Source organism: Pseudophryne corroboree, chromosome 8 (genome assembly GCF_028390025.1).
Source record: "Pseudophryne corroboree isolate aPseCor3 chromosome 8, aPseCor3.hap2, whole genome shotgun sequence".
Lineage (NCBI taxonomy): Eukaryota > Metazoa > Chordata > Amphibia > Anura > Myobatrachidae > Pseudophryne > Pseudophryne corroboree.
Genome location: NC_086451.1, coordinates 78,534,725 through 78,549,544, shown reverse-complemented (window position 1 = coordinate 78,549,544; position 14,820 = coordinate 78,534,725). Strand labels below are relative to the sequence as shown.

The 14,820-nt window shown below is 47.3% G+C and overlaps 1 protein-coding gene across 2 annotated transcripts in view; it reads left to right on the top strand.

The window, feature by feature from the left end:
* The first annotated feature begins 752 nt into the window (after positions 1 to 752).
* Positions 753 to 14,820, top strand: part of FUBP3 (far upstream element binding protein 3) — a 116,684-nt gene continuing 102,616 nt past the window's right edge. Inside the window, exons 1-2 of one of the 2 annotated variants that reach the window (XM_063936713.1) lie at positions 753 to 963; positions 7,939 to 8,044. In XM_063936713.1, coding sequence (XP_063792783.1) covers positions 874 to 963; positions 7,939 to 8,044 — 196 coding nt within the window. In that variant the 5' untranslated portion in view covers positions 753 to 873. The remainder of the gene's footprint in view (positions 964 to 7,938; positions 8,045 to 14,820) is intronic. The other variant, XM_063936714.1, reaches the window with a different exon arrangement.

Genomic DNA, 14,820 nt, shown 5'->3' with positions numbered 1-14,820 from the left:
GGAAAAAGTGAAGCGCTGTGAATACTTTCCGGATGCACTGTATGTGCACAGCTCAGAATAGGCTGCAGCTCTGGCTAAACACCCACAAGAGCGACGCTTATGTTACCACCCAGTAGCATCAGTTCAGCCATCAGTGACAAAAAAAAATGGCTAGTCGCGTACTTTTGATGCGATAAAAATCGCAAGATGTAACTGCATTTGCGTGCAACTCAGTAATGTGCTATAGCTGCATTTTTATGCAAAATATGTCCCTAGATGGAATTAGTGGTATTCTCCATATTTAGGGAATAATCCCCCACATCTAACTAACAAAATTGTCTCTGAAATGTTTATGTATAAAGAGAGAGATACACACACATACACACGTATTAAATTGTATGTGTATTTGTTATATATAGAGAAGGCAGTGGTGCTATATAAGCAGGCGTAGGGCGCACTGGTGGTACACGTGGCAGGGCAGCATGTGGACCCCTGTGAGTGTCGTGCGCAGGCAATATGTTGGCTGCAGGACAGCACTGGATGACTATGCCGGGGGGACAGGCCGGACTGTGCAGCACTGACGCCGGGCACTAGGAGAGAGGAGGCCGCCGCACAGCGGAGGATAAGTCCCCCCTCTCCTCACACGGAGCAGCAGCAGAGCTGGGGTATACATTGACGCTCCTCACTCACATGTTTCCACCGGCTACTTCCGGCAGAGCAGCAGCCTCGCTCTGAGGCCCGGTGACGTCATCGTGAGATCGCCCTATCACGCCTGCTGCCGGCCCGTGTTCCGGCGGAAGCAGTCCGCGCTGTCGTCGCTCCGAGCTTCCGTTTCTGGGTCCCCGGGCGCAGTGAGTGAGGTCGGGGAAGCGGCGGCCTCCTCCTGTGGGTGCCATGGCGGAGCTGGTGCAGGGACAGGGCGCGGTCCCCGTGGGGATGAAGTCTGAGGGCTTCGCGGACGCGCTGCACCACCGGGTCCGGCAGGTGAGGCCAGGCCCGTGTCCGGGAGGGGAGCAGGCCGCATCCCGGCCTGGGAGGGCGGGGGGTGGGGGGATCACCGCAGGGAGGCCAAGCTGTGTGCTGAGGAGAGCCGACCTGTGGCCTCCGTACACCCTCGTCCCATCCCCACTCTGCTATGGGGAGAGCCAGGCCTGAGGCCTCATCCTGGGCCCCATCCCCCACATCATGGCTAGTGGCTGACCCGCAGAGCTCACACACTCCCCATCTACCCCTCTCTTACCCCTCCCCTGGCCCCTCACACCTCTTACCCCGTGCTATCTGTTTGCCCCCCTGCGTTCCAACCCTAGCCACAAGGGTGGTGGGGAACTACATGGCCCAGCATGCCTCCAAGTTAGAGACTGCCATGGCATGCTGGGACTTACAGTTCTTCTGCAGCAGCTGTTTACTAGCCCTACCATGATTTTAAACACTCACCTCTGCACTTACCCTTTTCTTTCTCTGGTATATCACACTGATTAACAGCTATGTATTTGACACACGTATTACAGGGAATCTTCCAGTCCCTGCCCTGGGGGAGCTTGCAATCTGTATTCTCGATCACATGGACACACATCGGTTAATTATTTTTGTCATGATCCGCTTGAGCTACCAGTACATTTTTGTATTGTGGGAGCAAAACTCCTCAATACATGGGAAATACATACAAACCCTGCACAGATAAGGTCCTGGTGGGAATGTTTCTCCGTCATTAATATGTTCCACTCTTTACATTTTATTTATATAGAAATCTTTTTTGGTTTTCATACTGGTTATTCTAATATTGTAGCTCATTAAGAAATAAAGAAATGTGTCCATGTGAATGTCTGTTCAGCTTTCGGCTGCCTCTGCATGAGTAATGGCCATCTGTTTGGTCAGTAGTGCAGCCTGCTCACACACAGGTCTATCCCCGAATAGGGAAATAGTGGGGGTATATTATGGCAGTCTGCATTCTTATGCCCCATACACACGGGGCAAATTTTGCCTATTTTCTATGCAATCTGTCCAGATCGCTTACAAATTAAGCACAGATCGCTCTGTGTGTACACCCCATAGCAATGGCGATGTGCGGTCCTGCGCGTCGCCACCGCCCGCTCAGATCTTTTGCACATGCATGCAAGATCTAGTTAGATCGCCTAGCGTGTGCATAAAGAACACTGGTTAGCACAGATCGCTCAGCACACATCCCTGTGTGTATAGCGATGTGTGCCGAGTGATCTGTGCTAACCTAGATCGCTTAGCACACAGGACATGCCGCCCTGTGTGTATGGGGCATTGCACATTTGCTGCTGGCTTGCTTTACTCTTTCTGTTTCAGTGATGTCAGAGTGGGTGGTGGGGGATTCAGTTCCTGGTGTTGTTCCTATGGACATAGCCAAGATGGCCGACTGTGCGCATTACAAGTTTTCCCTCGTACCCAGTAGAAATATGCTTTGTTGAGAGATGCGATGTGCTGTTCTGGAACGGCACATTGCATGGAATTGAATTCCGTCTCTTCCCTCCCTCCGCCCCCCACCTATGGATGTGCACTCAGAATTGGACTACCATAATGGACTGATAAATGCACTTTGCTCCTAATTGATTCTGCACATGTTGTCTTCGATGGGATAGTGCATTCTAGGGAAGTCTAGTGTTTAAACCCAGGGAAACCAATCTAAACTTACAAACTGATACAATTGACAGTGGAGGTCGTACCTGTTCTGTTGTACAAAGCTATAATGGATTCTCTTAAAAAAAAGAAAATAATAAATATTCGTGAATTCCTTATGTACCAACTGAGGCACAGATGTTTTCTGATAGGCACATTCATTTGAAAATCTTAAATCTCATTTCCAGTATCTACCATTACTGTTGACACCTTCCATTGCGTCATCTTGGCTAGCCATTTTTTTTTTTACCGTAAACAGTAGGCAATGAAACGTAACAATGTTTCTGAATTGCAGAATAACACCAGATTCTCAGTTTATGTGCACAGCAATAATTCCCATTGTACCGGTTGCTTACAATACATTCACGTTTACCTTTTAGAAAAAAAAAGGCTATTATATTGCAAATTCTTAGGTTAAACTAGAACCTACAACATCACCGAGCATGATCCCCTAGTTCCTATGGCATACTAAAGCATTTTGTTTCTATTTTCCGTGCCCCGAAATATAATCTTAACCAAAACCAAAAAAAAATAAAAATATTAGATCTGGTGTTTAACTTTCCTTTCCATAATCCTTTACAAAACCCATACAAAAATGAAGACCTCCCATCGATCATATACAGTACTTGTTACATTGTAGGGTGCTCTTTGTTTAATCTGATCCCTGAACCAGCAGATGTGGCCCACTCAAAATACAGTTTGCCATGCTTTCCATGTTCTGGTCATGATGAATGCCCAGTTATTCTTATTGCCGCCCCTTGGCACTATGGTGTGTACCTGATCATTATCAGCTGGCTGGACTTTTCAAGCTGTACTGTCAAACTTCAGTAAGTTTTTGATGCAGTAGTATTAATCATTGAGAGGAATTCAATTCACCGCAGTCTGCGCTCCAGAACGGCACATGGCACCTGCCGTTATAGCAGATATTCCCTCGCAGCACATAGATGTGCGTGGGAAAATTTGCTATGTTGGCACTACCGTATATGGCCAATATGAGCCAGTTGGGCATCATGGTGATGCCTGGCAGCACCAAGGCAGTCGATAGAATTCTTGCGCCCCACCACAAGACAAGACGTAAGCTTCCGACAGTTATTGAATACACCCCTTAGTGTCTGCTTCCCTCTCACCTCCTGCATTTCTCACCCCCTGCTTCCATCACTCGGCCTCTGCACCTCTCACCCCCACATTAGACTCCCTGCTTGCATGGACCAGAATCAGCAAAGTGGTATATAAGAACAGCTGTGGTAGTGGGATAGAGGTTGTTGAGACCCGGGGAGGAGAGAACTGCTGAAGGGCTCTTATCTGCTTAGAGGAGGCAGAGGAACCGATGGGGACTCTGGGTGCTGAAAGACTATCCCTTACCAGGATGAGGGACTGAGGAGCATAGCAGCATTAACAGATAGTGGACGGATCCTAGTCACAGCCCCAGGAAAGACGCTAGGAGACGAAACCCTGAAGAGCAGGTGCTGATGACGCGGAAAGGACCCCTTTCAACACCCAGTCGTACCTGGAACTGACCTCCTGGAAAGGAGTCATCGGAGCGGGGACCATGGGGAAGACAAAGTAGCACAGAGGATGTGGCAGAAGTGGATACACTAGTGGAAGATCTCCCTGACATTTCTTTCAAGCAGCAGCCTACTCTGCTGCTGGAGAAGTGAGACAGCAGGCACTGCGAAAAACACCCCCAACCCGGTAACAGAACCTAGAGGAAGACCCCACAAGACAGGAACAGACTCTAGATACCTTAACAAACTGTCTGCCTTCTTGACTCAGCAGGTCATAGTCATTCAGCAATGTTTTCTCTTGATCCACTTCGACCACTGCCTGATCCTCAGGGTCCGGTGCAGTTGTCACCTTTGTCCCGTCCCCCTGTCGCTGGGCCTGGATGGCACACTCGATGATTTGATCAAACACCATTGATAAATAACTAAAGTAGTAGCCTCATACTTTTTGATTGTTTAACGTCACACGGCTTAATCATATTTATTTCAATCGCACATAAATAGGTTTAATAACGTTAGATCGCATGAGATAATTCCCATGTAAAAAATAAATTCAAGTAGCAAATCGCAATCGCAGGGCTTCGGGGAAGCTGCCGGCCAGATTGCATGAAAAAGGGATCCAACTCATTGATATAAAACTTGCTAGTGGATGGCAGGCCTTTAGGTAGTCGCCATGTTTGTGCTGAAGCCATCTCCTATTAATTCACCTTACCGTTCCGTGCATCAGCTGCTGTCTTAATTTAGGCCTGGCCAACCTGTGGCTCTCCAGCTGTTGTGCAACTACACATCCCAGCATGCCCTGCCACAGTTTTGCTTTTAAGGAATGCTAAAACTGTGGCAGGGCATGCTGGGATATGTAGTTGCACAACAGCTGGAGAGCCACAGGTTGGCCAGGCCTGTCTTTAAATGTATAGCAGAACGAGGGCTGTTTTGTGATATTGTACCAGGTTCAGAGTTGCTGGCATAGACGTGTAGTATGTTTGAGAGTTGTTGTTCCCCACCCCCCCACCCCCTGTATAATCAGGGAAGGCAAAAAAATATTGATTAGACTCTTAACTTTAATTGTTGCATTGCATCAGAGGAAAGATAAGCCTCTTAAACACGCAGGGATGAATTCAGCTAGAAGCGAAGCACGAATGACGCTGGGGTGTTTGCACACCAGCAGCTGCACCCCTAATTCACCTGTACATTACCCCTGTTGTGCATTTAACTGCAGCCCAATAGGAGGTGTGCTTACTATAAAGCACAGACTATCGTATGTACGGGTTTAGTGCACCCTTTGTATTGTTCTTATTGCTCCAAATTCCTTGACCCCCCCCCCCTCTCTCTCTCTCTCTCTCTCTCTCTCTCTCTCTCTCCATAGTGTTCTTCTTATCATATAATGAAGTCAGGAGCAGGTACTGCTGACACTTTACACCTTAGCGCACAGTCTTCTAAATATCACTTTAATACTGTGATTGATTTAGTTCATAGTTGCAAAAGTCCTCCACATTTTTCTGCAGAATGTCATTTTGTTTTGCTTGTGTCATTCATTATTCACAGTATGTCTTTCTGCAGTCCTACAACTGTAGTCTAGATGAAATACATGAAAGATGGCACTTTTAAGGTTAGCCTGGAGTATTGTATAAATAGGTGTCGTTGGTATATGTGAGTTTTACTTCGCTTATGCTCACGACACGTGTCATTAAATGAATAGGCATCATTACTGATATCTATTAACATAGATTACTTCAGATAGATACACATTATACCATTATTAGGCAAATTTGCCAATAATTGGATGATCGGTCTGATTTTTTGTATAGTGTATATGACCAATCGTTTCGCCTATAAATCGGGTAAATCGTGCCCACAAACACACCTATGATTATCCGGTCAGTCAAAATTTTCATAAACAACAAAAGTGTGTAGAACAGATATTGGGACCTTCCTCAAGCCAAGTAATCTGCCTGATTGTCATCCCAGTCAAAAGAATGGGGTAGTGTGTACCTAATTTTACAATGATTCCCAACGTTGGGAGCAGTGATCCTGAACCCAGGAGGAAAGTGCTCTGCTTAGGCTGCCTGGAAGGAATAAACATACCCATCGAAGGATTACCCGGTCTGCATGTTGTATACACTCTCATTGACACTGCCTTATACCCCTTTCACACAGCACAAATAACCCGGTATCGACCAGGCATATTGCTAGGTTGACACGGGTCAGCGTGCAGTGTGAAAGGGGCATAGCCAAAATCCTGGGTCGCCTGACCCGGCAATTCAACCCGGGAATAAAGCAGTGTTATACCCGGGTTGAATACCGCGTCAATGGAAGCGTAAACGGGCTCCCGGTACGATGCAACTCTTGACCCGTTTACAACAGCAGGGAGAGCCCAGCGTCGCCTCCACCTACGCCCCCGCTGCTGGCTCCGCCCCCCGCTGCTATGGCAACCCGCCCGGCATATTGCCGTGTCGGGGAAGCCAGGCAGTGGGCAATGCTGGATCACACCCGGGAAGGACCCGTTTCCAATTCCCAAGTGGGATCTGGCATTGGCGGTGTGAAAGGGGTATTAGAAGCCGATTTATGAAAAGGCAAAATTCTCTGTTGCCACTCATAGGGGCAGATGTATTAAGCCTGGAGAAGTGATAAAGCAGTGATAAGCGCAAGGTGATAATGCACCAGACAATCAGCTCCTAACTGTCAATTTACATATTGGAGCTGATTGGCTGGTACATTATCACCTTGCACTTATCACTGCTTTATCACTTCTCCAGGCTTAATACAGCTGCAATGAGCTAGCTGGACCGCACATGCAGAGACAGCCCTGGCGAGGCAGTGTGTGAACCCTTACCAGTCTAGGCCTATTTATCGTCAGGGGAACTGACTATTATTCAGCTGCTGCAGCATTGTTTTTGATATAGTGTGGTGATAGAGGGTTTTATATCGCTGTAATAAATAAATAAAGAAGCCTTATCACCGTAAGTAGGGAACAGTTGATAACTAGATTCCTTAATGCTGCCAGATAGTTTTCAGACAGTTAAAAAAAAAAAAATAAAAAAAAAAAATTGATACTTTCAATGCACAGCCCCTAAAATATGCATATGTGTTTTTTTTTTTTTATTCCTCCATCTTTATTTATTTTTCCCTGGGGTGTGATATCGCTGTATAATACATGTAGAGGTGTTTTCTACACATGTATACTTGAACAATACCTGCATCATAAATGCTGTGCCAAAATGATGTGCTTTTATACGTTTCACAGTACACAGCTCATATCTAGTTGTGTATTCTTGCTGCCGTGGTTGTCTGTTCCCTGTTGGAATGATCTGACAGAGTACCTAGTATCTGGCTTGAAGGTCACCCAATAAGATTAACTTGGAGAGCGGACTAGTGTTGCTTAGATCCCCTGGTGTCACATTGACTTTCGTCTACCTGTACTTCCGATCACCACACTTTGTTAGCTCTGTCCGGGTTCTTGTGGTGCTGTGATTCCAGCTGGAATGACCACTGCAACTTGTCAGTCAGAATAAGATCCCCTCTGCCATCACCACAGTAATGATATTAGCAGCTGTTACTCTGGCAGTAGTCAGTGAGCTGCATCCTGAAATACAGTAAGCTCTATGTAGTGGTTGCAATGGAGCGGTGCTGGGACAATGGCGTAAAATCCGCCTTTTGGATCTTCTTTACAAGCATGTTCGTTTTGACGGGGTCAGTAAAAAGGCCATTCTATTAGGGACTTGACGTAAACCAGAGGCACATATCTTTACTCTGTTTCCAGATTGCTTCAATTTGGCAACTGTTGGGCCAATGCAATTCTTCCTTTGATCTTTTACAGATAGCTGCTAAGATTGATGGAATCCCACACTTGAATAATTCCGGATCTCTCGTGGACCCTACAGTGTATGGCTATGGAGTCCAGAAAAGACCGCTTGATGATGGAGGTAAATCTGTCTGCTGTTCTTTATTCTTTGATAGATGCGCCTTTGTTTAAAATGTCTTTTCTACCGCTATTGTTTTCGGATCACATACGATATCCCGACAGACGGGATGCCGTGTGTCAATATCCCGACAGCGGCATCCCACCCACCAGAATGCCGACAGCGGGGCAAACGCTAAGAGTCCCCTTGCGGGCTCGCTGTGCTCGCCACAGGATCTATTCCCACTCTGTGGTAGTGTTCACGCTAGGCTGTTTTAGCAGGGCGCCCGTGCCCTACCCGATTATTTTTTTAAATTTTTTTTAAAAGTTTTTTTTTAAGGGCAAAATCCACCCTGCCCTTTCTGTGGCACCCTGCTAGAACAGCCGGCCGCTTTCTGCCCTCCCAGCATGTATGCGCGGCATCCATTCACGCTGTGAGAGAACTTGGGGGAAGCCCAACACCTCTGTAGGTGCTGGGCACGCCCCCAACAGTGATGCTGCCCACGCCCCCGTCTGTGGGCTGAACCACCCACTTTTATTTCATGTACTGACCACGCCCCCTATTTTGCATGACCACCCCCTATTTTGCATGACCATGCCCCTTTTTGGAGCGCACACACTTGTGCCCCTCACAGTCCGGCGCCCTGCCCGGATCCTAGAGTGTACACTATATGGGTATACGTGGACATTCACGAGTGGGAATTGCCCTGGTGCGCCGGGATTCCGGCTACCGGCATTGTCGTCTGACGGGATTTCGGCGTCGGTATCAGACAGCCGGCATTTTAACTAAGTTTTCCGTACCCATATTCTAGAATTGTTTTTTTTAACCTCTGTATTTTCCTTTGCTATGTCCTATCTAAAAGTGAGGGTAAGCTATATATATAATTTTCTGATGTACTCTAAATAATTTTATGCAACTAGGTTTCATCATGTCATGTTTCTGCCACTTGCAGCATATTGCTTATTTTCCGGAGGGATGTAGAAAGTGTACTGTTTTTTTAGGGATTCTATAATTATGGTTTGATAATTTTCCTGTGTATTTTAGAAAATTGTTGTGGATGCACAAATGGAGTTTTTCGAAAATGGCCTTAACTGATTTGGTGCCATTGGTGTAGATTTCACATCGATGCCTATCCAACGCTCTAGTCCCGGGTTTTTCAAACACTGGGGCAGATGTATTAACCTGGAGAAGGCATAAGGAAGTGATAAGTGCAAGGTGATAAACACACCAGCCAATCAGCTCCAATATGTAAATTGACAGGAGCTGATTGGCTGGTGTGTTTATCACCTTGCATTTATCACTTCCTTATGCCTTCTCCAGGTTAATACATCTGCCCCTCTGTCCTCAAGGCACCCTAAAGGCACATACACACAGTGCGATTCTGGCTATGGCTGATTTTGACTCTATTTCCCTTGAAGTCCCCGGAAACCAGAACCACCGATACTGACTATGCACACGGTGCGATTTTGGCTATGCTGCAAATAGCTTATTGTATATTGTACACTTTCTAGTCAAACTTGAGCTGCCTGCACAGTCTATTTTTTTTTTTCTTGCGATACCAAGAGAGAGGGCACATCGGCATTGCAAGTTGTTTACACACAGTGCGATATGTACTGTGTTTTCTACCGATATGGGCTATATAGTTCATATCGCACCGTGTATATGCCTTTACAGACCAGGCTTTAAGGATACTTGTGCACAGATGGTATAATCAAACTGATCGAAGTACTAATTAAGGGCCTAATTCAGACCTGATCGCAGCAGCAAATGTATTAGTTTATGGGCAAAACCATGTGCAGCGCATGGGGGGGGGGGGGGGGAGGCGGAGGCAGATATAACGTGTACAGAGAGTTAGGGGGGGTACTCACGGGACAGATGTGTGCTGAGCGATCTTAACACAGACCGCTCAGCACACATCTCTCACCCCGCTCAGCACAGCGCGATGTGCTGAGCGAGGGGTAAAGCCGACGGGGGGCCGCTCACTTCACACAACGGTGAAGTGAGCGACCCGCTAGATTGAGCCTGCATGCAGGCTCAATCTAGCACCGGCGATTGGGGGCCGCGCATCGCTGTCGCTGGAGGGCATACACACGGCAGATCCGTGCTTAAAATATAAGCAATCTAGCAAGATTGCTTAGATTTTAAGCACAGATCTCTCCGTGTGTACCCCCCTTTAGATTTGGGTGGGGTGTGTTCAAACTGAAATCTAAATTGCAGTGTAAAAATAAAGCAGCCAGTATTTACCCTGCACAGAGACAATATAACCCACCCAAATATAACTCTCTCTGCACATGTTATATCTGCCACACCTGCGGTGCACATGGTTTTGCCCATTAGCTAACAAATGTTGTTCGCTGCGATCAGGTCTGAATTAGGCCATAAGTCATCTGTGTCTAAGCATGGATATCCTTAAAACCTGGATTGTTAAGGTGCCTTGAGGATCGAGTTTGGGAACCACTGCTCTAGAATTTAATGATGCAATCCCACAACGTATGGTACCTGCCCTTTCTTCATTTAGCCAGCAGGCACAGTCTTACCTGTACACAGCGATCGGAGGTCATCCTGCAAGTCTGTTAATTACTCACATGGGGAAAGTGAGAGCAGAGACTGCAGGAAGTGACTGATCCCTGGTATTTCCTGTATCAAAGAAATGACATGGATGACCCAGGTTACATGACCCTGGTCACCTCTGCCACAGTGCTGGAGCATGGGTTTATAAGGAAAGCTACAAATAAGTATGAGGTGCAGACACGCGCATGTTTTACATATAACTGTATTATGGCTCAGGATGCCAGACCTCCAATAAAGTGCACGGATTTAAACTTAAGTAATTTTGCTGTAAGTAAAAAGGAAAAAATTCCCTCAATAATGATCATTTATTAAAACTACAAACAGTAGTACAAATAAATAAAAATGGTCTGGTCATGACTGGCTGTAAGTGGTGAATCCTGTGGTGCTTTTCAGAGGTACAACTTTGGTATGTACCCACTAAAAGCGGCAGGTGTGAAATATAACTACTGAACAAATGTTCATCCCTCATACTAAAATTCCTCTCTGCAGCTTAGTAGTATAATAGTGTTGAGCTAGAACAAGTAATAAGATCTATATTGAGTTAAAAGTTTGTCAGATCTTTTTGCTTTTGCAGACAATCCTCCTCTGGGCACTTAGATTATTTAACCATCGGGTTTAATACCCATCCGCTCCTGTAACTGATTCCACACCATTCAGGGTAAGCCAATTACAAGCCACAGCGATCCCTGCTTCAGGAAAGGAGTCTTGGTTAGTTACTGTGACTGCCACTTTTGTGAAGAATAAGGGACAGGTGTATACGCAGTCTGGAGCTGTGGATGTGTACTCGCTCAAAGGTCATTTCTGGCCTTACTGCAGCTGCATCGTCACATAACGTCTCTGTAACGGTGCAACAGGCTCTGCAGCGCCTAGTCCAGTACTTGGCAAGTGTAGATTGAGTGAGTTGGGCATAATGAAAGTAGAATGTACAGTGACTGATCTGCTAACATATTACTGCACTGTCTCTTGTGGAGTACATTGTTTTTTTCACAAAGGCATCTGGTTTTGTTTAAAGACCAGAGCTTTTTTTTTTCTTTTGCATGTTACAGTCTACACCTAAAAAGCTTAAAAACAAACAAACAAAAAAACCTTGTGTTTTATTCACTGCATGTCTCATGTATTCATTTTGTGACTCCGCCACGTGTTTTTGACCTTGATGTAAGTGCTGCATTTTGCCAGTATTCAAGACTCCTTTTGATGCTATGTGGTTATAGTCAGAGTTAAGGTGTGTACACACAGTGAGATAACTCTGTAAGGTTTAGACTATATAGTCAAAATCTTAAGGATAGTTAGTGCACATTTCAAGGTGTTACGCAGCTTGCGATACAGATTTGATTCCGATGCACACTCCCGTGGGGTCGGTATCGCAAGGGTGGATAGACTGTGCAGGCAAGTCAATCTTGACTGACTATTGGGCAGTACGGATGGTGTAATGGTTCACATTACTGCCTCACAGCACTGAGGTCATGGGTTTGATCCCCTCCATGGCCCTATCTGTGTGGAGTTTGTATTTCTGCAGCGGGGTACACTGGTATTCCACAGGGAATAACATTGGGGTGTAGAGTTGAATCTTGATCCGATGCACCAACAGGCTAAAAGCTTTGACTGTTCCCAGGATGCACTGCGCCGCCTCCTCTATATCTCCGCCTCCATGCACTGGAGCTCAGTTTGTAAGTTGGTGCCTGCAGTGCTGCGGCTCCCTCACCTCCCCCAGTGGTGCTGTATACTCCCGCGCCCTGGTTGCCGGGTACTTACATCGGAGGTGCTTCGGTTTTCTCAGGCACACACACCGCCGCTGCTCTCCGGTATCGCGTGGCCGCATGATAGGGAGGAGGTAAGAGGGTCCCCCCGGCGGGACCAGCTGAAATCGCGATCCGGTACACGGTCTCCGGAGATGGACTGCGCCGCTGGCGTGGACACTGTGGCCGTGCAGGAACCACACTATATCCACCAGGGCAAGGAGCACAGGTTGGATTTACCAAAATCCATTTATTACAGGCTCCATAGTACTCTGTGGTGAAGTCTAGCAGAGGGGATAAGGCGCTGACCTATAGCCCCTCCCCCAGCCCCAGGCGCCATCTACAGCAGATGTTCCTGCCCTGGAGCTGCACCTCCCTCACTCCCTGTCAGCGTTTGGGCGCCATTACACAGAGCTGCGCTGATTCTGGGACTGCTGGACACGGTCTCCTCTGTAAAGCCGCCTGCCTCATCAGCGCTGTGCGTTTACAGGACACTTAAGTATTCTACGTGTTGGTTAAGAACAAGTGCATAACTAGAGGAATATTTAGTACAAGTATTCTGTGATATACATCCAGTGTATACTATGCATTGTTATATCTGTATACAGACATAGTTTTATGTAGTATTACTAGTCCAGTGCCGTTTTATTGTTTGTAATAATTTCTGCATTGTACATGTGACTGTGTGCCTATAGCTGCATATAGCTGGTTCCTATTCCGTGTATCTCACACACATTGCTATCCCTATTTCTCTATCGTCCTAGTGGATGCTGGGGTTCCTGAAAGGACCATGGGGAATAGCGGCTCCGCAGGAGACAGGGCACAAAAGTAAAGCTTTCCGATCAGGTGGTGTGCACTGGCTCCTCCCCCTATGACCCTCCTCCAAGCCAGTTAGATTTTTGTGCCCGGCCGAGAAGGGTGCAATCTAGGTGGCTCTCCTAAAGAGCTGCTTAGAAAAGTTTAGCTTAGGTTTTTTATTTTACAGTGAGTCCTGCTGGCAACAGGATCACTGCAACGAGGGACTTAGGGGAGAAGAAGTGAACTCACCTGCGTGCAGGATGGATTGGCTTCTTGGCTACTGGACATCAGCTCCAGAGGGACGATCACAGGTACAGCCTGGATGGTCACCGGAGCCTTGCCGCTGGCCCCCTTGCAGATGCTGAAGTAAGAAGAGGTCCAGAATCGGCGGCAGAAGACTCCTCAGTCTTCTAAAGGTAGCGCACAGCACTGCAGCTGTGCGCCATTTTCCTCTCAGCACACTTCACACGGCAGTCACTGAGGGTGCAGGGCGCTGGGAGGGGGGCGCCCTGGGAGGCAAATGAATACCTATTTTGGCTAAAAATACCTCACATATAGCCTCCGGAGGCTATATGGAGATATTTAACCCCTGCCAGAATCCGTTAAGAGCGGGAGACGAGGCCGCCGAAAAAGGGGCGGGGCCTATCTCCTCAGCACACAGCGCCATTTTCCCTCACAGAAAGGCTGGAGGGAAGGCTCCCAGGCTCTCCCCTGCACTGCACTACAGAAACAGGGTTAAAACAGAGAGGGGGGGCACTAATTTGGCGTTAGAAATATATAAAAAAGATGCTATAAGGGAAAACACTTATATAAGGTTGTCCCTATATAATTATAGCGTTTTTGGTGTGTGCTGGTAAACTCTCCCTCTGTCTCTCCAAAGGGCTAGTGGGTCCTGTCCTCTATCAGAGCATTCCCTGTGTGTGTGCTGTGTGTCGGTACGTGTGTGTCGACATGTATGAGGACGATGTTGGTGAGGAGGCGGAGCAATTGCCTGTAATGGTGATGTCACTCTCTAGGGAGTCGACACCGGAATGGATGGCTTATTTAGGGAATTACGTGATAATGTCAACACGCTGCAAGGTCGGTTGACGACATGAGACGGCCGACAAACAATTAGTACCGGTCCAGACGTCTCAAAAACACCGTCAGGGGTTTTAAAACGCCCGTTTACTTTAGTCGGTCGACACAGACACAGACAGGGTGTCACGAACCGGTCTCTCACCTTTGCGGGTTCTGGGGTTCATCCGTTGCCAGTGCGGTTGCTCGCGGTGCTGTGCGCCCGTGTGGGGACACGGCGTGATCAATGGCACAGGTAATGCAGAGTCTGGGAACTGTGAGTGCGTGGACCAAATGGCCTAAGGCACTGCGGTGTGTCTGCTGTATAGGAGGTGGCCATGTTGGAGACCAAATAGCTAATACTGAGCACTTGTGAAAACACCTGTGGGCAGGTGTAAGCCAATCCCGTGCTTGTGCTGCCTTTAAGTAGGCTGGGATTATGTCACTCTGGGCCAGTGCTTTGTTGTATCAAAGCTGTGCTCTAGCTCTGAACTCTCTCCGTGCATTCCTGTGTGATTCCCGTGGTCCAGATATCGCCTCCGTTCCCAGAGGTCCGTTTTGCAGCCTTCACTGCCAAAGATCTACCGGCTCTCCATTGTGCTATCAGTCAATTGCACAGCTATTGGAAACACTTGGATT